The sequence below is a fragment of the Procambarus clarkii genome, chromosome 94, assembly GCF_040958095.1.
Source record: "Procambarus clarkii isolate CNS0578487 chromosome 94, FALCON_Pclarkii_2.0, whole genome shotgun sequence".
In the NCBI taxonomy this organism is placed as follows: domain Eukaryota; kingdom Metazoa; phylum Arthropoda; class Malacostraca; order Decapoda; family Cambaridae; genus Procambarus; species Procambarus clarkii.
In genome coordinates this window covers 14,425,338-14,450,337 of record NC_091243.1, presented here as the reverse complement: position 1 = coordinate 14,450,337, position 25,000 = coordinate 14,425,338, and the positions used below count along the sequence as shown (strand labels likewise).

Genomic DNA, 25,000 nt, shown 5'->3' with positions numbered 1-25,000 from the left:
GCCTCCACCACCGCCCACGGGATAGGTATGGCCTCCACCTCCGCCCACGGGATGGGTATGGCCTCCACCACCGCCCACGGGATAGGTATGGCCTCCACCACCGCCCACAGGATGGGTATGGCCTCCACCACCGCCCACAGGATGGGTATGGCCTCCACCACCACCCACGGGATGGGTATGGCCTCCACCACCACCCACGGGATGGGTATGGCCTCCACCACCACCCACGGGATAGGTATGGCCTCCACCACCACTCACGGGATAGGTATGGCCTCCACCACCACCCACAGGATAGGTATGGCCTCCACCACCGCCCACAGGATGGGTATGGCCTCCACCACCGCCCACAGGATGGGTATGGCCTCCACCACCACCCACAGGATGGGTATGGCCTCCACCACCGCCCACGGGATGGGTATGGCCTCCACCACCACCCACAGGATGGGTATGGCCTCCACCACCGCCCACGGGATGGGTATGGCCTCCACCACCACCCACAGGATGGGTATGGCCTCCACCACCGCCCACGGGATGGGTATGGCCTCCACCACCGCCCACGGGATGGGTATGGCCTCCACCACCGCCCACAGGATGGGTATGGCCTCCACCACCGCCCACGGGATGGGTATGGCCTCCACCACCACCCACAGGATGGGTATGGCCTCCACCACCACCCACGGGATGGGTATCGCCTCCACCACCGCCCGCAGGATGGGTATGGCCTCCACCACCGCCCACAGGATGGGTATGGCCTCCACCACCGCCCACAGGATGGGTATGGCCTCCACCACCGCCCACAGGATGGGTATGGCCTCCACCACCGCCCACAGGATGGGTATGGCGTGCATAATAAATGACTATACTAACTCATAAAGATCATTAATGACTTAGCTACCCACGCCACCAGAAGTTCCTAAACACTCATTAACGTGAAAGACCTTCAGTATGACGTATCTTCCTTGTCATACACAGACTAAATTCAATATATAAATTTTGCAGCATACGCATTTGCGTACCATAAAGTCCATAGTATAAATTGCGTTTTAGGCCAGATTTCAACCGGCTGAAATAGCTCATCGTTAAACTTTACTTTGCATCGGCTTCTCTGCAAAGGAATAGAAGGTGTTTATAGACGAGATGGAAGGTAAGGAAGAAAGAAAATACCTAAAAATAATTGTATTTCCTCAACATTCAAATAACGGACTGTAGAAAGTTTGCCCAATAATTACCTAATTAATCATTGTAGTAGAACGCTTCTTGCTGCCTATAAAGAATTTTCCACTCACTATCCTCGTCCCTAATGACCCAAACTATTCAATTACACCGACGCCTCCTCACCAGCACAGAGAAGAAGTGGGGGGTTCTTCAAATAGACCCATCAATTTCCGGGGCTCTTGAGACCCAAGAGAGAGAGAGAGAGAGAGCCCCATGCCCTGAACAACTTGAGATGGTCGTAAATATCCCGGATGAGGTGACGTGTCCCAGCACATGTCGGAATGGGATGGTGGAATAGAGATGGGTGGAGAAGGAGGAGTCAGAGATGGAGGCTACAAGTGGAGCGTAAAGTGAGAGGAATAACCGGAACATGGATAGGTGGAGGAGAGGAGAGCATACGGCTGTGGATAGGATTAACGTGAGGGTAGCTTGAGTAATACACGAAAGCAATAGAGATGGAGAGAATGGCGCAGCATAGTGGATGAATCTGGATAGATATAGGGAAGTAGACAAGAATAGGGCAAAGCACAAGCACCACTGAAACAGAGAGCGTTAGAAAATGGAGGTAAAGAGAGAGAGAGAGAGAGAGAGAGAGAGAGAGAGAGAGAGAGAGAGAGAGAGAGAGAGAGAGAGAGAGAGAGAGAGAGAGAGAGAGAGAGAGAGAGTGAGAGAGAGTGAGTGAGAGAGAGAGAGAGAGAGAGAGAGAGAGAGAGAGAAAGAGAGAGAGAGAGAGAGAGAGAGAGAGAGAGAGAGAGAGAGAGAGAGAGAGAGAGAGAGAGAGAGAGAGAGAGAGAGAGAGAGAGAGAGAGAGGGAGAGAGAGAAGTTAAGAGACTACGAACAATAAGATCTGATGAAGATGAGAGAGTTGAGATTGGGTATTAAGAAGTGGAGAGTTAAGTGGGTAAGTGCTGGGTTCAAGAAGAAAGAAGGAAAGAGAAGAATGACACGAGGAAGATAAACAAAATGATAAAATGAGAATAGAAGAAGGAGGAGGAGGAAGTAAGGCGGATATTTGAAGATAAGGTTTGAGTAGGAGAACGAAAGCCAAGATGAATTCTAAGTGTTATTATTCCTGTGGCGTCTAGTAGGTGTTAGCTTTCCTAGTGCCAGACCCAAATGGCATAGAAGGATGCCATTGTTGGTGACCTTATCTAGAGAGACGAGTGAATGAGACCTTATCTAAACGGATAGAAGATGGTGACTTTATCTACCAGGATAATGGGGACTCTATATAGAAGGAACTAGATTAGTCACCTTATCTAGAAGTAGGATCGATGAGGATGACATTATGTAGAATGACCGACTCTGATAGTCTACGATGGGTCTCACAAACAGCTGCCACAACTACTCAGTGGTTCCTTGTAAGGCCAACAAGGTCCGGTAGAACCTAAGACTACAGGGCCCGGTAGATCCTAAGACTACAGGAACCGGTTGAACCTTTCGATTGATTGTTGCCGCCGGAGGCGGCTAGTTTATTGTGCACCCCATACCCATCCTGTGAGCCGTAGCGCAAAAAAGCATTACAGAGGGCACAAAAGGTCTTTATCAACCTAAGACTGCAGGTCCGGTAGAACCCAAGAATGCAATACTGAGACGCCAAGGAACACACTTCTCGTCAAACTTGACATTTAGTAAACAAGACGCAACAGAACGAGAAAGAAAATGGGGGGTAAGAGATATTAAAGAAACTGGAGAACAAGATTGGTTTGCCGCGTAATTTATGAGATGGTGAATCTCAAGCTTGATCTGGCGCACTTGTGGCTGAGGGAGGAGCAGGAGCAGGAGGAGGAGAAGAAGGAAGAGAAGTTGTTGGTGGGTTGAAGAGCCTTATGAGATGGAGAGAGGGAATACAAGAAGATAGCCAACATAGTCTCCTCCATTGCCACTTGTAGCAAGTACAAAAAAAAAATACTTTTTCTTTATGCCCCAAGTAAATAAATAAATAAATAAATAAATCAAGCTTCGTATGACTATTGAGATGATATATATATATATATATATATATATATATATATATATATATATATATATATATATATATATATATATATATATATATATATATGTATATATAGTACACAGAACACAGTTTCTGCTGATCACTCACTAGTAGAAGTGCTAGGTGGAGCTAGAAGATGATGATGAATGAAGATGGATGAGACAGTAGATAAATAGGGACGGTCCCGTTGGATGAGTCCCAATGAATAACCTTGCAAACACTGATGGATGATGGTGTTGCAAAGGAGGGAGGGGGACGGGGGTTGGAGGGGGAGGGGGGGTTGGAGGGGGGTGGGATGATGAACGTTGCGGATGATGACAAAGAGAGGATAATAGGAGATATATATATAAGTATGATGAAGCAGGTTCGATTGTCATCTACTGGGCAGTGTGTAACAGCAGTGTTTGGACAGTAATAATGACGGATGACGCCAGTGGTCTCTTATGCTGTAATGGTTGGTATGTGGCAGGAGCTGTTGCATCGTAACCATTGTGAGTGTGTACTCACCTTTTTGTGGTTGCGGGGGGTTGAGCTCTGGCTCTTTGGTCCCGCCTCTCAACCGTCAATCAACTGGTGTACAGATTCCGGAGCCTACTGGGTTCTATCATATCTACGTTTAAAACTGTGTATGGAGTCAGCCTCCACCACATCACTGCCTAATGCATTCCATTGTAATCACACTACCACCACAACAACACCACCCAACCACACCACCACCACAACAGCACCAAGCCACCACCCACCCACAGTACCACAACAACAGCACCAAGCCACCAATCAACCACACCACCACCACAACAGCACCAAGCCACCACCCACCCACAGTACCACAACAACAGCACCAAGCCACCAATCAACCACACCACCACAACAACAGCACCAAGCCACCAATCAACCACACCACCACAACAACAGCACCAAGCCACCACCAACCCACACCAACACAACAACAGCACCAAGCCACCACCCACCCACAGTACCACAACAACAGCACCAAGCCACCACCCACCCACACCACCACAACAATATCACCAAGCCACCACCCACCCACACCACCACAACAATATCACCAAGCCACCACCCACCCACACCACCACAACAATATCACCAAGCCACCACCCACCCACACCACCACAACAATATCACCAAGCCACCACCCACCCACACCACCACAACAATATCACCAAGCCACTACCCAACCACACCACCACAACACAACATAACAGGTCATCAATCCTCCCGATGCTTCACTCATGATAGTAATATTCAACATGTCGATGTTCTTGGTAAACAAATCAATCTTCATGCCAAGTCTGCTTCGTCAGCCACCTCTCTTCATCACTGGCCCCATCAACACCAACTGCCAGCCCTCTCCATCACTCCTCCCTCCCCCCACCACTAGCACCCCATCAACACCACCAGACAGCCCTCTTTATTACTCTATACTCCCCCTCAGTCAACCAGTTTCTGCACTCGTCCCATCAACACCAGTAGACAACCCATTTCTCATTCGCCCCATCAACAGTACTGTCTCAGATTGACCATTATTGATGACATATATATGTTGTATAAATCAGAGAAATGAGAAAACAATAATAGAGATGGAGTAAAATTTTTAAATTTTGCCCCAAGGGGCGAGTTTATTGGGCAGCGCCAATCATTCTGGACTTTCCGCCATAGCAGCATGTGCAACACTCCCCAATAGGAAGAAAACCCGCTGTGGCTGCTGTGCTACAGGCGGCACATCCTGCATATGGTGAGATTACTGTGCCACCCTCTCTAACCATGGATATAGTGTGCATACTGTGCCAAACACTGTATATCCCTAACCAAGGAAGACAGAAGAAAATCAACTTATTAGTTAGCATTGCAATTGAATAGCCACGTCTGGGATAAAACAATTAGCTGGTCAATCAGACCATAGTTAAAGTAGCAGGATCCATAGACTTCGCATCCTCTGTGGAACAAAGGTCATGACCTCACCTGTCACAGCTGCAATGTGACCAACAGGAAATTAATGATCCTCTTTCTTATAGGTCAAGGTGAATTTTTAATTAGTGTTTATAAAGCGGGAAGCAGGGATGTGAAGAGAATGTGAAGGGAAATACATTACTGGCAATCCATATACGTGTATGTGTGTATGTGTGTGTGTGTGTGTGTGTGTGTGTGTGTGTGTGTGTGTGTGTGTGTGTGTGTGTGTGTGTGTGTGTGTGTGTGTGTGTGTGTGTGTGTGTGTTTTAGCCCGTCCATGGGTGATTCAATAGACCGTTCCCCCAACACTCCTTCAAGACCTAAACACCAAAATACCATAGCAGAAATTAATTAATCATTTATATATTAGTCGCCTCACATAATTTAAAGCAACACCCCTCTCTACACCCCCCATCCCCTTCAACATCAACACCTCTTCATCCCAGTATTTCCCCAACAGTGTTGCTAATTTACCCTTCAATCCTGTCTATTTTCCCATCATTGTGTTGCCTCCAAGCCTCCGATTTTTCCTCATGTTGATGTTGTCTTTCAGGTCATCAATCACCAGGGTGGGCGGTGCTATCAAGGCGGGTAATGGCATCCCAGGAGCCGCTGTTGAAGGGTAATCGAACACCATCACCCCGTCTCTTCTGTCCCTTCTCCCTCACTTCTCACCACAGCCGTCCCCCTGTGAGGTATCTCTACTCACACCTGCACCTGTAACCCTCACACACCAGGTGGGGTGTGAGGGTCTTTTCATAGAGCAACACTCGTCGAATCAATACTTCTTGCTACACGTGTTCGAATGTCAGCATAAACATATATACGAATATTGATCACGAGTCTTGGCTATGTATCGCATCATAATGGGGTTAGGAATTGATCTTTATTTAACCCTCTCGTGCTGGAAAGCATTGTGATAAATGTAAGGGATGATAGCTCAAAAATGGAACAATTTGATGGAGTGTAGTGTCTCTCTCTCTCTCTCTGTCTCTCTCTCTCTCTCTCTCTCTCAAACCCCTTATCCGTTCAATTCACATACCACCATCCGTTCCCTTGCGCAGGCAAATCGTCTGTCTGGAGAGAGTAATAGGCTGCAAAGTTCAGCCCTTTTTCCTGGCCGCCTCTATTTTTAATTTGCATTGAAATGAATGATCACACTCAGTGGGAGAAGGTCGCTATGCAGCTGTTTTAATTATTAAAACGAGTAAAAATGTAAAAGTTTTTTTCGTTACTATTTTTTTTATTTATTATTTTTAATCATTATTATTATTGTTATTATTATAATTAGTATTATTGTAATTATTTATTATTATTATTGACCAAGTCTATTTGGGCTGTGAGGTGACTCGAATCCCAGATCAAGGCATTGCCAACCTCATACTCTACCACTGTAGATTATGAGGCTGTATGAGTTAATACTACAATCTCATAAAACCGGACTTCTACTGTAATCACAGGAAGTCTACTATACACTGTTGCATCACCTGGTTAACAGAGAGACAAAGAAATACAACACAAGTTGTTAGTAAAGTTCACAAAGAGATACAAAGCTATCATATGACATTACAGTAACCAGTGGGAACAGGTAAATAGTATAAGGACACGTAAATGAACATCAGGCAAATATTAGTCTGAAAATAATATGGGTTCATGACTCTTATAAAGACAATAGATTTTTCTTGACACCTGTTTTGAGGGTAATAGTTTAATAGTAACAGATGCGAATGATAATGGACAAGAAATATAATTTAATAATACGTAATGTGTTGTATTTTATGGACAATATGAGTTACCAGAAGGACACATAGACAAGACAGTATCATCCACAGAATAACAAAAGCAAGAAAAGTATTTGTAGATATATCACTATCTTTATGTTCTATCTAATATGTTCTATCTATCACTATCTATAACACTATCTAATATGTTCGTTAACATTTTTATTATTGCTGACAATCTAGATTTAAGCAAATTTTTTCCTTCTCTCTCCCTCTCTTTCACACAATACTTAACGTCTCTATTCCATTTTGCTCTATTCCACCTACCCCTCCCGTCCCCACTTCACCTCCTCCTCTTCTCCACATCTTCCCTCCTTCTCCTCCTCTCCTCCTCCCATCTTCACTCAGACAGCAACAATCCACTCATGAAGTTAAGGTTTATAAATACATGTCTTGAGGTGGTAAACACGACGGTAATATGAGTGGTGCATACATCACACTCACTCTCTCAGCCTCCCTTATCATGTTCTCTCTCTCTCTCTCTCTCTCTCTCTCTCTCTCTCTCTCTCTCTCTCTCTCTCTCTCTCTCTCTCTCTCTCTCTCTCTCTCTCTCTCTCTCTCTCTCTCTCTCTCTCTTTCTTTATATTCCCTCCCTCGGCCTCTCCTCCTGTCCTGGTGAGTTGGAGTAAGAGTTAGGAGGTTGACCTCGTCCTCTATTAGTTAAGAGGCATGGCAAACAATTTTGAATAGGGAAATTCCTCTAGGATGCTGTTTTACCTCAAGTAGAAGGTGGTTGAACTTCTCCCATAAACACATTGAAGCGACCCATTAGTTTTCACCCATTAGTTACGAGATCAGTCTGGGAGACTGTCGCTTGTCAAACAGCTCCGTGGTGTAGTGGTAAATCACTCGCCTGGCGTTCCGCGAGCGCTATGTCATGGGTTCGTATCCTGGCCGGGGAGGATTTACTGGGCGCAATTCCTTAACTGTAGCCTCTGTTTAACGCAACAGTAAAATGTGTACTTGGATGAAAAAACGATTCTTCGCGGCAGGGGATCGTATTCCAGGGACCATAGGATTAAGGACTTGCCCGAAACGCTACGCGTACTAGTGGCTGTACAAGAATGTAACAACTCTTGTATATATCTCAAAAAAAAATTAAAAATTCCTAAAATGCTGAGTGTATTGTGCGTGGGTGAGTAGACCTCCCTACAAGTCATGTCCCCTCTTAGTTTTAAACCAACTAGAAATTACCAGCTAATATCAGCTGTTTTGTGTGTACATATACCCCGTACAGTTTCTTTCACCCTATGCCCCTGTTACCTAGCAGTAAAATAGGTACCTGGGTGTTAGTCAGCTGTCACGGGCTGCTTCCTGGGGGTGGAGGCCTGGTCGAGGACCGGGCCGCGGGGACACTAAAAGCCCAGAAATCATCTCAAGATAACCTCAAGATAACCCCAGGTATGGGGGTAGAATTTAGAGTACCCTGGGAAAGACGATGGGCGCCGGACTTGGGTCAGCACAGCCAGGTGGAACACAGGGTCTCCAGCTATAAGAGGCTATGGTCAAAGGTAATGTGTGATATCTCCAATGTATTTTCCATGTCTAAATTACTGACCATTTTGTTAGTGTTGGATAGTGACTTAGGAATTGGTCAGTGAAGGTGACGTAAGTGTTTTGAATGAATATCATAATTTCGATAAAATAAGATATCGTTTAATTGCCATCTTTATGTGTCACATGGATCCGCCTGGTTATATCCCGTGTGTCATCAAGGAAGTTCAACCTCCTTGTGTGAACCCCCCAAACTCTCCAGTATTAAATTATTAAACTTAACTGTCAATAAGTGATTACATCAAAAGAAAAAATCTCTCAGTTGTAATTAAAATCAACAGGGCGAGGTGGTTTCCCCCATGAACCACTGGCGTTACCCTAATTAGTAATTATCAATACTATTGTAGTAACTAATTTGAAATGGAGTGGTGTCAGCCAGTGTTTCTCCTCTGAATTAAGATTAAGCATTTCCTTGTCAATAAACTCGCCCCTCGGGGCAAAATTTAAAATTTAATTGAACGTACCATTGCCTCAGTGGGAAATTAGTTGGACCTGGTTACACATAGCTGTAAAAATTATTTACACTGTTTAAGGAAATATACTTAGGACCACCAGTGAGTAAGCCTACAGTGGTACAGTGGTATCAGGTAGAGAGTTACAATGGTAGCAGATGGTACAACTTAACACAGGCCTTCTCTTTCATTACGAATCACCGAACCACCTAATACCAATCATTCATCCATAAGCCCCTTCAAAATACTCAGGCTCACGAATATATATATATATATATATATATATATATATATATATATATATATATATATATATATATATATATATATATATATATATATATATATATATATATATATATATGTCGTACCTAGTAGCCAGAACTCACTTCTCAGCCTACTATTCAAGGCCCGATTTGCCTAATAAGCCAAGTTTTCCTGAATTAATATATTTACTATAATTTTTTTCTTATGAAATGATAAAGCTACCCATTTCACTATGTATGAGGTCAATTTTTTTTTATTGGAGTTAAAATTAACGTAGATATATGACCGAACCTAACCAACCCTACCTAACCTAACCTAACCTATATATATAGGTAAGGTTAGGTTAGGTAGCCAAAAAAAGCTAGGTTAGGTTAGGTTAGGTAGGTTAGGTAGACGAAAAAACATTAATTCATGAAAACTTGGCTTATTAGGCAAATCGGGCCTTGCATAGTAGGCTGAGAAGTGTGTTCTGGTTTCTAGGTACGACATATATATATATATATATATATATATATATATATATATATATATATATATATATATATATATATATATATATATGTCGTACCTAGTAGCCAGAACTCACTTCTCAGCCTACTATGCAAGGCCCAATTTGCCTAATAAGCCAAGTTTTCATGAATAAATTGTTTTTCGACTACCTAACCTACCTAACCTAACCTAACCTAACTTTTTCCGCTACCTAACCTAACCTAACCTATAAAGATAGGTTAGGTTAGGTTAGGTAGGGTTGGTTAGGTTTGGTCATATATCTACGTTAATTTAAACTCCAATAAAAAAAAATTGCCTCATACATAATGAAATGGTTAGATTTATCATTTCATAAGAAAAAAATTAGAGAAAATATATTAATTCAGGAAAACTTGGCTTATTAGGCAAATCGGGCCTTGCATAGTAGGCCGATAAGTGCGTTCTGGCTATTAGGTACGACATATATATATATATATATATATATATATATATTCATGCACTCAAGTCTCCTAAAGAGATTATACAAACTTTCTGATAGTCTGCCGGTGCATTTCAAGTGCTTGGTGAAGGTTTCCGAGTGCCTGCTAAGCATGTTGAGTGCTTGTCTGTCGGAACTTATTATTGCTTGCTAGAGTGCCTGCTGGAGTATATTTAGTGTCCGCTTGTCGGAATATTCTGTGTCTTGAATATCTATATGTTGAAGTGTGTGTGTGTGTGTGTGTGTGTGTGTGTGTGTGTGTGTGTGTGTGTGTGTGTGTGTGTGTGTGTGTGTGTGTGTGTGTGTGTGTGATGAGCTTTATAGGAGCGTAGAGCATTAGAATGTGTGTTGCAATCTGAATTATACTTGGATCAGGTTCTGGGAGTTCTTCTACTCCCCCAAGCCCGGCCCGGGGCTAGTCTTGACTAGTGGGACCTTGGTCCAACAGGCTGTTGCTTGAAGCAGCCCGCAGGCCTACAAATCCACTTCAGCCCGGTTGGTCTGGCACTTCCTGAAGGAAAAAAACAGTCCATTTCTCTCTTGTAGGCTTCCTCTTTTGTTCCAACAATATTGTTTATACTTCTTTGAAGGATATTGAACAACTGTGATCCTCTGATGTTCATACAGTGCTCTTTTGATTGGTGCCTATGGCACCCTTGCTCTTCACCGGTTTTATTCTGCATTTCCTCTCATATCTTTCCTACAAGTATATTGCTATTTTACTCTGTAGATTTGCGCCCTGGCCCTCCAGTATTTTCCATGTATATATTATTTGATACCTCGCTCGTCTCCTGCCTAGAGAGTACATTTTGAGAGTTTTGAAACGATCCCATCTGTTTAGGTACTTTATCGTGTCTATGCGCGTCGTATATGTTCTGTCCGTCCTCTGTTCCGGCAATCTCCCCCCCCCCACCTGCTCTGAATGGCGAGTATCGAGCAGTACTCAGAGCAGAAGGGGAAGGGATCTATCAGGAGAAAGCGCCAGGCCATTACGACTATATAACACTGGGAAGGGATAAGGATTTGGGATGGGACGTAGGGGAAGGAATGGTGCCCAACCACTTGGTGGACGGTCGGGGGATTGAAAGCAGACCTGCATGAAGCGAAACCGTCGCTCTACCGTCCAGCCCAAGTGGTTTGGTGTCACATGAGGAGAGCACCAATGATTTGAATAGTGTGAGCAATGCAATGGGATCCCTGGATTTGAAGGATCTTGTAATCCATTCCATCATTTTTCTTGCTGACGTTATATTTTCTTGGTTATGTTCCCTAAACGTTAAGTCGTCAAACATCATTATTCCCAGATCCCTTTTTATGTTGCTTTCCCACTATGGCAAAGCATAATGTGAGCCACAGCAGTAGCTGGAGCATCATAGCGTGTGTGGGTTGGAGCCTGTTGAGCATAGCAGAAACGCAGTGCCTATGGTGTAGAATTTTAAACGTAGCAGGAGTGTATAGTGTGTGTGACTGGTGGAACAGGTTGGGGATGTACAGGATGAACAACCCAGCGGGTTTTCTTCCTATTGGGGAGTGTTGTACATGCTGCTATGGCGGTGTGTCCACTCACAAGATGAGTGGCGCTGCCCAATACTGTCACTATGGCGGTGTGTCCACTCACAAGATGAGTGGTGCTGCCCAATACTGTCACTATGGCGGTGTGTCCACTCACAGGATGAGTGACGCTGCCCAATACTGTCACTATGGCGGTGTGTCCACTCACAGGATGAGTGGCGCTGCTCAATACAGTCACTATGGCGGTGTGTCCACTCACAGGATGAGTGGCGCTGCTCAATACTGTCACTATGGCGGTGTGTCCACTCACAGGATGAGTGGCGCTGCCCAATACTGTCACTATGGCGGTGTGTCCACTCACAGGATGAGTGGCGCTGCTGAATACAGTCACTATGGCTGTATGTCCACTCACAGGATGAGTGGGGCTTCTCAATACAGTCACTATGGCTGTATGTCCACTCACGGGATGAGTGGGGCTTCTCAATACAGTCACTATGGCTGTATGTCCACTCACAGGATGAGTAGCGCTGCCCAATAAACTCGCCTCTCGGAGCAAAATTTAAATTTAGGTTGGGGGGGGGGGGTACCAATAGCGGGAGCGTGGAGTACTATAGTGTGTAGTGGAGCATATTGAGCGCAGCAGGAGGAGCATACTGTTAGTGGGAGTTAGATGGTGTAACTCTGCCTGGAGGTTTATCTTAACTGTGGTTGTTGTGACGGCTACACTCCATAAATACTGGCCGGGGGTCGCCTTGGAGAGTGCGTCTTATCAACGCCTTGTTTAATAACCCCTTAGTGCCTAGTGGTGTTGTTATTGTTGCTGGCGGTTGTGGTTGTGAGGGATGTTGTGTTGCTTGGTTATTGATGTACTTACATGATGGTGCTTTCCTACAAGTGACTACACGGAAGGGAAAGCTCTAAGATTTATGCCTGACTGACCTTGTCTTGTCATACTTTCAAGAACACACAGATTTAATAGATTAAATTTTAAATTTTGCCCCGAGGGGCGAGTTTATTGGGCAGCGCCACTCATCTTGTGAGTGGACATACCGCCATAGCAGCATGTACAACACTCCTCAATAGGAAGAAAACCCGCTGGTTTAATAGATTTTATGGATTTAATGGATTTAATAGATCTTTAACACTGTCCATGGAGGACAGAAGAAAATGTGTATATGCTGGTTAGCGCTGCAAATGCATGGCCACGTCTGTGCTAAAACAAAATAAATATAAAAAATAATTACGACCTTTTTCTATGCACATTGCGAGAGGGACGACAAACACAAAGTTTGAGAATGATCAGGTGCACAAACACTGCTCGGTTCAGTAGGTTGTTATTACTACATACTACATACTTCATAAGCTGCATAGTGGGCATCTTTTGAGGAAGAAGAGGGGGAATGGGGAGTGAAATAGACGCATGGTTTCTTCCCTCCAAATCTGGTTGTAGATGAAGCACCCAGGATCTAACCGGAACGGCTCCATAGTCGACGGTACTTAAAATATATTTTTATATCTGTCAGAAACAGGGCCCTTTTTTCGTAAAAATTTATATAAATCGTTCTCACTGTTTTATTTTTTTTTTTACATTCTTCTTCAACTGTTACTTTTTTCTAATTTCGTCATTTATCCGATTTATTTGATCTTCTCTGTTATCACCTTGTCTACAATTTGTGTATAATCACATTTTTCTACAGACCCACTCTTGTGTTTCTTCTCTTCTCTCTTTCCTCTCCCACTTACCCCCTCTTCTTCCTCCCTCCCTCTGTCCCTCCATCCCTCCATCCCTTACCCCTCTCTCTCTCTGAAGGACCCTTGGCCCTAAGAGCTTGACCCCCTGCAGCGTCTGGTAATAAACCCTATTCACCTCCTTCATCCCTTTCCCCTAATTCCTTCCCCTCCACCACCTATGTCTCTCCATCATCCTGGACTATCTTCCCCTATCCCCTCCCCCCCTCATCACTGCCTGTCTGTGGACACCCCTTTCTATCTCTCACCGTCTCTCCAACGCTCTTACCTCTCTCTCTCTCTCTCTCTCTCTCTCTCTTTCTCTCTCTCTCTCTCTCTCTCTCTCTCTCTCTCTCTCTCTCTCTCTCTCTCTCTCTCTCTCTCTCTCTCTCTCTCCTTCCTATTCCTTCCCACACAATCTCTCTCACCCTGGGAATGAAACCATCATTTTACACTCTCCTAATTCCCTCATACCATGCCCGAAACTCCAAAACTTCGAACCCCATCGTCCCCCACAGCCACCACTCGCCCTCCAACAGTATGGCACGAAACGTGAAGACCAGGATGGCCAGATGAAAGAAAGCTAAAAAAAAAACATGAAATAAAAGTGCTAACTGCTGGAGGAATCGGCCAAGATAGTTTGTCACCCATTGACTTAAATCTCAATAAACCATTCAAGGGGAAATATTAGCTATATTTCTGAAAAACTGCAAATGCTGTCAAAATATTTAAAAAATAGGGACAGAGAAGTCTTCAATGTAGATTGCTTTTAGAGCACCTGGGGGTGGGGGTGGGGGGGATGAATATTAATGTCTAGAGATAGAAGCTTTTCTTGAACTTGTGAAATTCCTTACAATTCTCGTTGGTGTAATCAAGAAAGTTGTATAACCCGTGTAAATCAAATTTACATTTTCAGATATCAATGGGAAAATATTTTACTTACAATATGAGTGGTAATATATATATTAGTAAAACAATTACAGCAGCAGCATTAGTAAGTGCCATCACTAATTACAAATCGAGGCCATTACAAATGTTATTTGTTATGGCCTAGATTTAAGGAGACATGCCGGGCAAACCTGATCGAGTTCTATGATATTAACACAATGCGACAGGAAGACACACACACACTGGGTGCTCACTGTATCTTTCTACACCGTCAACGAAGAATTTGATACATCTACCCCTACTTCTACCACATCTACCCCGTCGAACGGGGGTAGATGTGACAAGAGGGTTCCATTCAAACTTCCATTCATTCAGTCACCATCCCACATCCTCTGCTTTGTTTATTTTTCCATCCTTTTATCCATCACATGTGATACTAGTTTTTCCCTTTACTTTCTTATTCGCCTTTCCCCTTTCCCTCACCTCCTTCCCTTCCTTCCTTCCTTCCCTCCTTCTCTTCCTTCCTTCCTTCCTTCCTTCCCTCCTTCCCTCCTTCCCTCCTTCCCTCCTTCCCTCCCTCAATAACACAGCCTCTCTATCCTGGTCTTCTCCTCAACACCAGCACTTGAATGTGTTTGTTTGAATGTTTGCGAAGCGGGTCATAACTCGCGGAGAAGTCAATTTATTGCCTAATGACAGACTCAGGTGTTACTGGCGTTATTAACTTCCAAACTGAATAAATAAATAGGTAAATATATATATATATATATATATATATATATATATATATATATATATATATATATATATATATATATATATATATATATATATATCGTCAGATGGCGGGCAGGAACCATGAAGTATTTCCTCTCTGTATCGCCACGCTGAGGCGCTGGGAAAGGAAACCTGAGGCTATAGGGTCTTTTGTTTCAATTAGCCTAGAACCCAGTTCCTTCTAAAAACTGGTAGCACTCTTACCCCCAGGCGCCGAGTGTTTTGGGAGCAATGGGGACAAAATTGTAGTGATGATCCAGTTCTCTGTACTTATGGGACATGGCTGATTCCCTGTAAGTGGCAGCACCACCCGGATGTGCAACTCTGAAGTCAATGTAGGTGTTAGCCAGGGCTGATACGCACGTGTAGTTCCACGCCAACTGCTTGCCATTCTTCCAGGGGTTCACTGTGATACCATCTGGGCGACCAATAACAGCATTATAGGGTGTTAGGTAACGGGGCTCTCTCTCACCTGGGCATCCAGCTGTGGTGAAGCTTCTCGTGATGATGTCGTTAACTTCATTGTGCCTAGAGTGCCATCCTTATGTGCTTTGACAGAGTAGGCCATGGTGGCCTACTCTGTAGGCCACCATGGCCATTTGTTGGACTACTCCTTCAGATGAAAGTGTGTTCCTTCAGTTTGTGTGGTGTGAGATCTGTGACAGTTGCGACATTGGGGTTGCTAACAGAAAATCCCCTGCATGTGGAGCTGCTACTGCTGTGAGGCGAGCAATGTCGTGTTGTGTTGTTGCAGCACCCAGGCACTCTGCAGCAACTTGGTCTACAATGAGGCCATCCCAGCTGGATTGCTTGTGGGCTTTTAAAGAACCAATCAGAGATTGTGGTTGGAGTGATGGGCCTGCACGAAAGGCCCACTCGGTGGCACAATGTATAAAATTGGGATCGTGTACGCAAGCTGATCTAAGTAGGCATGTAGAATTTCCTTCACAAGTTTATCGGATGCTGAGGAGGAACACAGGAAGGCTGATACAGCGATTTGCGTTGTTGTTCGAACTCCGAGGCCCCAAGTCTTACGAGAAGTCAACCTTGTTTCCACTGTAAGTTATCGAGAGAGAGATGTTGATTGACGTTCTTTCTTTATAATACAATAGTGGAGAGCGATTGTATTCTCTCTGTCTCTCTCTGTCTCTGTCTCTCTCTGTCTCTCTCTCTCTCTCTCTCTCTCTCTCTCTCTCTCTCTCTCTCTCTCTCTCTCTCTCTCTCTCTCTCTCTCTCTCTCTCTCTCTCTCTCTCTCTCTCTCTCTCTCTTTCTCTCTCTCTCTCTCTCTATCTCTCTCTCTCTTTTTCTCTCTCTCTCTCTCTCTCCCCCCTACCTGCCATCCCCCTTGCATAATAATATATAACCTGAATCTAATACCGTTCACTCGAATTGATGGGAAGATTTCGTGTGGCAAATTCCAGCCCAGGCTTGAGTCTTCGTTACACTTCACAGACTTCGCTACGAGCACCGAATGATTACACTGCTCTACATTCAATTTTATGCTCGATTAAATCTTTCTCAATATTATTTTGTGTGGGAATGTGGAGCAAGCAGAATCAGTATTTGAGGAGGCGATGAGGAGCAACGGGTGTGGATTGTTGTGTGTGTGAGAGAGACAGAGACAGAGACAGAGAGAGAGACAGAGACAGAGACAGAGACAGAGACAGAGACAGAGACAGAGACAGAGACAAAGACAGAGACAGAGACAGAGAGAGACAGAGACAGAGACAGAGAGAGACAGAGACAGAGACAGAGAGAGAGAGAGAGAGAGAGAGAGAGAGAGAGAGAGAGAGAGAGAGAGAGAGAGAGAGAGAGAGAGAGAGAGAGAGAGAGAGAGAGAGAGAGAGAGAGAGAGAGAGAGAGAAAACCATGCAACACCCGAAGCTCAACCAGCCCAACAAGGAGCCAAACAACACTCCAAGCACAAGAGGGAGTTGTGCAATACTCAACAGGAGCAACTTGTCCGAGCTCCCCTGTGCAACAGACCTCTCCTGCAGGCAGACCAAGACACAGGCAACAGCAACAACACACCCCTAGTAACGCGAGGCGATGTGTGTGTGTGTGTGAGATGTCTGAAGAAGCTCACAACTAATGGCGTGAAAGTGATAGGTACATATTAGAGACGGAATATATTTCCTGGGTTATTTCTGAACCCCGAGACCTCCTTGAGGACCTTAATTATTGTGGAAGTAGTCATGGGCAATGGTGGGGGTGGTGTTGCTAGTGGTGGGGGGCTGTGGTAGTGGTGGTGGGTGATAGGGCTGCTAGTTGATGATGGAAGGTGTCGCTCTGGAGTTGGTGAGTGGATGAAGTGGATGGGTGAAAATAGGCAATGGATGGAGGAGAACACTTCAGGGAGCACCGTGTGGGGGTTACAAATGTAGGGTGGGAGTGGTGTGTTGTTCATGTGGCATGTTCATGTGGCTGGATTCGTGTCCTCCCCCAGGAAGGACACGAATCCAGGCCAAAGTGCTCGTGAAACGCAAGGCGAGTGTCTTACCACTACGCCACGGGAACTGCAAAACATATGAAAACAGTACAAGGAGAATCCAACCATGTCTGGTCGTTCCACAGATTTATGTCTGCCATTTTCAACTACAAGCCTTGGTGAATTGAGCAGCTCTCCACTAACACTTAAGCAACGCATTAGGAGGTCATGTCTAAAGAGGTTCACCCCGGAGCTACGTTCGTAGCACTTTCAAGCATAAGACACTAATATCAAAGTCTCTTTCAAGAATATGGAGACTCTTTAACATCAAGGGCGCTTCTTTCAGACATAAATAGATCAAGTATACATCTTTTTAGCATAGGCTAACATCGGTGACATCTTTTTCGAAAGATACTCACATATTTTTCCACTAATGGCAAATTCAAGTTCATGTTTTGAAATGTAATACTTCTCTGATGTGACCATTAACTATGTGTTTGAAAACTATTTTGTAACTAGCTGTAACTTTTTTTTAATTGCTGAATAATACTAACATAAAAAATATATAATCATTTGCTAAATAACAATAGTAGGCATCCATTAGTCTCTGGACACTGATGGATGCTAAATATTTTTATTAGTAATATATGAACGATTTTAATACACAACATTAATCGTAATTTTGTTTATATATTAGGAATAGATGTATACTTTTATCCCCTTGCCAATGGGGAGGAATGGAAATAAAATACACAATATCTTGGCAAAATTATGTTCACTTATGCAAGTTATTTAAATTGTTGGAGTGATTAAATTATTTGGTTGATAACTTATAGCCGAAACCAATTCCGCAATATTGCTTATTTTGCGTGATGAGAGCATCTGAATATTACTGGTAAAGAATTATAATTGTTTTTATAATAAAAAATTATAGCTATTTATATTATTATTATGTGTTAATATTATTTATATAAACATTTTGGTAATATCGTGAACTATATTAGCGATGAAAAGCTAAATAACCATAAATAGAAATCTCGCAGATTGTAGACAATTCCAAAGCAGAATTGGGTGTATATTTGGCGTCGGTGACTGATAATCCTCCGGTGGCCAGAGCCCAACACGACTCTTTAGCTCGGTGGAGTCATAAATACTGGTGAGAGAAGAGGGAGGGACACTCACCAGACGCCCCGAATAGTGTTGGAAAGCAGCTGTGGAGGTTTGTCTCTGGTGTCCCTCTCTCTCACACACACACACACACTCTTTCACCCCTCTCATACATCCCTTTCTCCCTTCTCACACACCCATTTCCTGGTGTGTTTTTTTTCTTTTCCTTCCTGAGGTTTGGCTGGGTTAATTCTCCATCTCTATTCCTCGGATTGTCCCTTTCCATTGTCACTTTTCTCTAGTTCTGAATTTTTCGAATAAGTGTTTCACATTCTTTTCATGATTCGACTTATACTGTTGGTCAATTTTATCTTGGATTTCCCTTTTTTCTTTTATTTCGCCTTAACCAGACTGTCTGTGTTCGCATGGATTTTTTTCCCCTCATGATCTTTCCCAAGCTTAAAGGAAACAACATAGTTCCTCCCCTTAACAGCGTCTTTTCCCCATTTTTCCTTTTGCAAGTTTTCTCCTTCTTGGACAACCACATCTGCACCTTTCTGGAAGCCCTTCTTCTGTTTCGAAACCCTTCAAGATGTTTCCTCTTTCAGGCTGATTCTTCTGGCTGCTTACCAGATAGCGTGCCCCTCTCCAGGTGGGTTATAGAAACCTTATGAACCTCTCACTTGATCTCTCACCTTCCATTTCTCCCCCAACAAGCTTACACTGGACATCTGTCACTCCGATGATTCTATATATATGACTTTTTTATTTAATTTTTGACGAAAAATATCATCTCTAAACTCACGTAATCCCTCATTCAAAAATTCTTCCTAAGCTTACTGTAGCTCTTTTTTTTAAGTTATTGGGACTAAGACCTTAACACTCGTGGACTCTACTTTCGTTGTAGACAGTTTATGAGTCCAAGTGTAGGTTTGGTCTATACATTCATGAACATTCACATTCATCATGAAACTCTTTACTCTTGTAAAATCAAGTAAATTCAATTTTACTCAATCTCTAAGTAACTCTACAGTCACACCCCTGATCTTCCCCTAGGCTTGTCTAGGGGGAAGATCCCTGGTATATACCAGGGGTATACCAGGGTATGTACCCCACGCTCGTCGTGCCCCTGGCAGCCCTCGTGGGGAGCGGTACAAGTTCAGGGGTTTTGTGTGGGTCAGATTACCTGTCGTTTCGCGGCCTTCCATAAGGGATTGGAAGTTGACACGGCGGAAAATAGAGAACGCGAGGGCACCCACGGTAGACGGTTTCCATGCGTTGTTGAGTCCGCCTGTCAACTGACGTGTCTCTCTCTCTCTTTCTCTCTCTCTCGCTTTCTACCATTTTTTCCAACAACTGTATCTGTCTATCTGTGTTTATATGCATTTAGTTAAGGCTGAAGGCAGTTTCACGCCCCGGCGTTCGTAACACGAAACGGTGGAAACTCCACAAAAGCAGGAGGGTACTGGCGTAGGGGAGTATCCGGCGGTAAGTGAGGGGGTACCCATAATCTCCAACGCTGAATTCGATCCTTTTCTTTTCGGCGGCCGAGGAGGTGTAGAGTGAAGAATGGCGCTTCGGGACATCTGTTACAATCACTGTCACATATTTCGGGCCGTTTTTCAGCCGGCATTGTGCAGCTGTCAGAGTATATCGATGTTAATAGTGGCTGTAATGCTGGCGCGGGTGTGTGCTCTCTCTCTCTCCTCGACGAGGCGTCGTGAGTGAGCAGCACACAAACACACCAAACGAGGCCGTTCATGATGTTCCTGCTGTTTGGGCTCCAGCCACGCCCGTCAACCTCACAATAGTCGCAAAGTTTTTTTTATCCTGATTATTCTCTATTGTGGTAGATTAGTTGACCCTCGAAGCCCGTCCTTGCTGGAGAAGTGCGCTATTCAGCTGCACAACGTGAGGTTCTTGGGTTAGTTCAGGCTTGATACTTGGATGGTCAGTTCTTGGGACTGGTGAGGTATGGCGTTCACGTGGTCACAGTTCCGGGAATGGTAGCGAATCCCAGTTCCTGGAATGGTAGCGAATCCCAGTTCCTGGAATGGTAGCGAATCCCAGTTCCTGGAATGGTAGCGAATCCCAGTTCCTGGAATGCTGGTGAATCCCAGTTCCTGGAATGGTAGCGAATCCCAGTTCCTGGAATGCTGGTGAATCCCAGTTCCTGGAATGGTAGCGAATCCCAGTTCCTGGAATGGTAGCGAATCCCAGTTCCTGGAATGGTAGCGAATCCCAGTTCCTGGAATGCTGGTGAATCCCAGTTCCTGGAATGGTAGCGAATCCCAGTTTCTGGAATGGTGGCGAATCCCAGTTTCTGGAATGCTAGCGAATCCCAGTTCCTGGAATGGTAGCGAATCCCAGTTCCTGGAATGGTAGCGAATCCCAGTTCCTGGAATGGTAGCGAATCCCAGTTCCTGGAATAGTGGATAGTCACAATCCCTGTAATAACAGATAGTCACAATCCCTGCAATAGTAGATAGTCACAATCCCTGTAATAATAGACATAGCTCCAGTTTCTGGAATGATTAGCAATCACCGTTCTAGGAATGATGAATAGTTACATTCCCTAGAATGGTGGATAATCAGCCCCTAGAATGGTGGATAGTCAGTCTTAAAATGGTGAACAGTCAGTCATTAGAATGGTTGACAGTCAGTCCATAGAATGGTGGATATATAGTCAGTCCCTGAAATTATGGATAGTCACAGTCTTTGGAACGGTAGATACTCACATTTCCTGGAAAAGGTGCTTAGCCACCGTCCCAGAAATGGTCTATATAGTCAGTACCTGGAATGCTGGATTGTCAGAGCCCCTTGCCCAGTGCATTATCTGTAACTAGGATACTCCATATCCCTGGAACAATGCACGTTTGAGTCTAGACTAGTCACAGCCCCTGGAATCCTAAGTGTGTGTGTGTGTGTGTGTGTGTGTGTGTGTGTGTGTGTGTGTGTGTGTGTGTGTGTGTGTGTGTGTGTGTGTGACACAACCGAATAGTCATAATCCATGGAATAGTGACGTGTGACGCTTGGATGTTCATGGTCTCTGATATAGTGGATGGTTTTATTCATCATACAGCGGTGATGAATATGCGATGCTAAGATGGTCAAAGGTTTTATTGGGGATAAATGTGTGACAGGATGCAAACTATTCTCTGTGTAATCGTGTTCCTTATTCCATTATCTAAGCCTTTTCTTCTTCTTTCAAGGCATAAAATACCTTCATTAAGACGTAAGACTTTCTTAAACGCCCAATACCTTCCTAGACCTCCATAATATCTTCCCAAAGACCCAATACCTTGAACAAATCCACAAGGGCCGTGACGAGGGTTCGAACCTACGTACGAGAGGACCCAATACCTTCCTAAACATCCATAATACCTTCACAAAAACCCAATAACTTCCTAAACACCCAATATCTTCCTAAACATCGATCTCCTTTCCACTTAATCATCGAATTCTTGCAGTTAAATATCAGTGTTTCCTGCAGCCTCTCAGAGAAGGTTAACAGTTGAATTAAGGCCTGAGACATGAATCTAGAGACCCGGGCACTCCTCACCTCTGATTTCATCCAGCAGAGCCAAGCAGAGGATCCAAGCTCTGAAAAAAGCATATATATCTCTTTATGTCATCGCTGCTAACAATCCCCCATTAACTTATCCTAACCTAACCTAACCAAACCAAAAATAACCCAACCTAAACTAACCCCATCTTACCTAACCTATCCTAACATAACCTAATCGGATGAAATATATATATATATATATATATATATATATATATATATATATATATATATATATATATATATATATATATATATATATGTCGTACCTAGTAGCCAGAACGCACTTTTCGGCCTACTATGCAAGGCCCGATTTGCCTAATAAGCCAAGTTTTCATGAATTAATATATTTTCTCTAATTTTTTTCTTATGAAATGATAAAGCTACCCATTTCATTACGTATGAGGTCAATTTTTTTTTATTGGAGTTAAAATTAACGTAGATATATGACCAAACCTAACCAACCCTACCTAACCTAACCTAACCTATCTTTATAGGTTAGGTTTGGTTAGGTAGCCGAAAAAGATAGGTTAGGTTAGGTTAGGTAGGTTAGGTAGTCGAATAACAATTAATTCATGAAAACTTGGCTTATTAGGCAAATCGGGCCTTGCATAGTAGGCATAGAAGTGCGTTCTGGCTACTAGGTACGACATATATATATATATATATATATATATATATATATATATATATATATATATATATATATATATATATATATATATATATATATATATATATATATATATATATATATACACACACACTCATATATATGCTGTAGACGGGGGGTGTGACGTCACTATGACGTCAGTGAGAACATTTTGATGTCACTAAGACGTCAAGATGTTCACGTCGGAACAGGCTTTAGATCCTGCTGGCATCGGCAGGTGGTGGTCGTAGCCGGGACCAGTCCCTGTGTCTGTATAGGGTAGGTGGGGATAGGGGCGAGTAGGAGACGGGGGTAGAGGGGGGAGCTAGAGGAGAGGGGGTTGAGAGAATGGAAAGGAAGAGGGGGTGACAGGAATAACAAGGAGGAAGGGAGAGACAGGAATAGCAAGATGGAAGGGAGCTGAGAATAATAAACGCTGGGAGGGGTATCATACCCATCCCATCCTCCAGTAATGATGATATAGTATTTAACAGCAGCTATTTGATCAGACATACACAAAATAAACAACTGTTGGAGCTAAGAAAGCTCAGGTGTGATATTATTTAATGAGTCCACAAAATGGAAAAAATTACTAATAGGACCTAAGCTAACCTGTCCAAGCATTTCTAGGTCTAATATATGCTCTCTGATGCCTGGAATATGGTACACGAGTCAGCTAAACTAGGCCTAGGAATATTTAAGTTTGATTTATTTCCTCGTGTCCCCCTTAATTAATAGTACAAGACCTGTACAAGTTTACAACTGTACTTGTTTTGACGTTCGACTAAAAGGTAGAATATATAGGTACCTATATTTATACGAGTATATGTAATAAGGTTATTCTCTCTCATAATCTGTCTTCCTACCTAAATTGTCTGTTAGTACCTGTCTACTGCCTGCCAGGTGCTGGTGATGCAATGGTTCCCATCCTGTAAGGGGTGCTGGTGTTCCAATGGTTCTCATCCTGTAAGGGGTGCTGGTGTTCCAATGGTTCTCATCCTATAAGGGGTGCTGGTGGTGCAATGGTTCTCATCCTGTAAGGGGCGCTGGTGTTGCAATGGTTCTCATCCTGTAAGGGGTGCTGGTGTTCCAATGGTTCTCATACGGTATTGAGTGCTGGTGTTACAGTGGCTTCAACACTGAGGCTCTTACGCTGCCAAGGCACATTACCAGAGAAGTATATAAGTGCTAATTGCTCCTACTCCTCCTGTTAAAGTTCTTGCTAACTGTTGAGTACGTACAGTCACATTACCAAACGCCATTCTGCCATCTGCTGTTGCTGATGCCATTAAATACCAAGTTACGTAGGCAGGATCACTTGCTTTTTGTTACTTTTGGCTTTGTTTTTGTTGCGTGTCGCCACTGCCGTCTGTGTCCGCATCAGCACTCACCAACGGATTTGTCGTGTTGCTACAGGCGGCGGTAATAGTCGTCTTGAACAAGCTTTCTTGTTTAGAGAGATTACCCCCCATTAGGTTAGGCAAGACACGTCATGGTAAATGTGTTTGCGTTGATATTTTTTTTGTTTTGTTTTGCACTGTCTTGAATAGATCAACAAAAGCTCTTTCTTAGATAGCTAAGATGATTGAGCGTTTTATTGTTGGTGCTGACAGTGGGTTAGGTTACTGCTCTGCTCAACTTTTGTCAGCTCTTGGTGGGATCACTAATGATTCTTTGATTGTGAGCAAACACCTGCTACAGCTTCGGCTGTCCACCTCAAACGCTTCCCAGACATTAGCTTAAGGAATTCAAACTGTGTTTGTATTCAACAATTGCCTCGCAACGCCTTAAGAAGCCATTCGATACGGCTGTGTCTTGTATATCAACACATGGTCTTAAGTGCAGCTCTTCAATAGCCAAGATCTTGGTTTAATATGGCAGGGAGCTACGGGGTCTTAATTATAGAGCCTTGAACAAAATGGAGGATATTCTCAAGACACACTAGGAGTGTCACCTTGTTCTTGTAATGATCCTATTCTTGGCATCAGGACTATATACCCCTTCCAAGAAAATATTCAGAAAAAGATGCTGTGTTAATGCAGCAAAGAATGTGCCAGTCAGTGAGGACTCTATTGTAATTTATACATTAAACCTCAAATGGTACCTTAGTGACTATGAGAAAGTGCTAGACA

The 25,000-nt window shown here is 43.6% G+C and overlaps 1 protein-coding gene across 1 annotated transcript in view; it reads left to right on the top strand.

Annotated features, from left to right (window-relative positions):
* The first annotated feature begins 1,137 nt into the window (after positions 1–1,137).
* Positions 1,138–25,000, top strand: part of LOC138360060 (clumping factor A-like) — an 85,814-nt gene continuing 61,951 nt past the window's right edge. The window contains exon 1 of the mRNA XM_069319995.1: positions 1,138–1,144. Coding sequence (XP_069176096.1) covers positions 1,138–1,144 — 7 coding nt within the window. The remainder of the gene's footprint in view (positions 1,145–25,000) is intronic.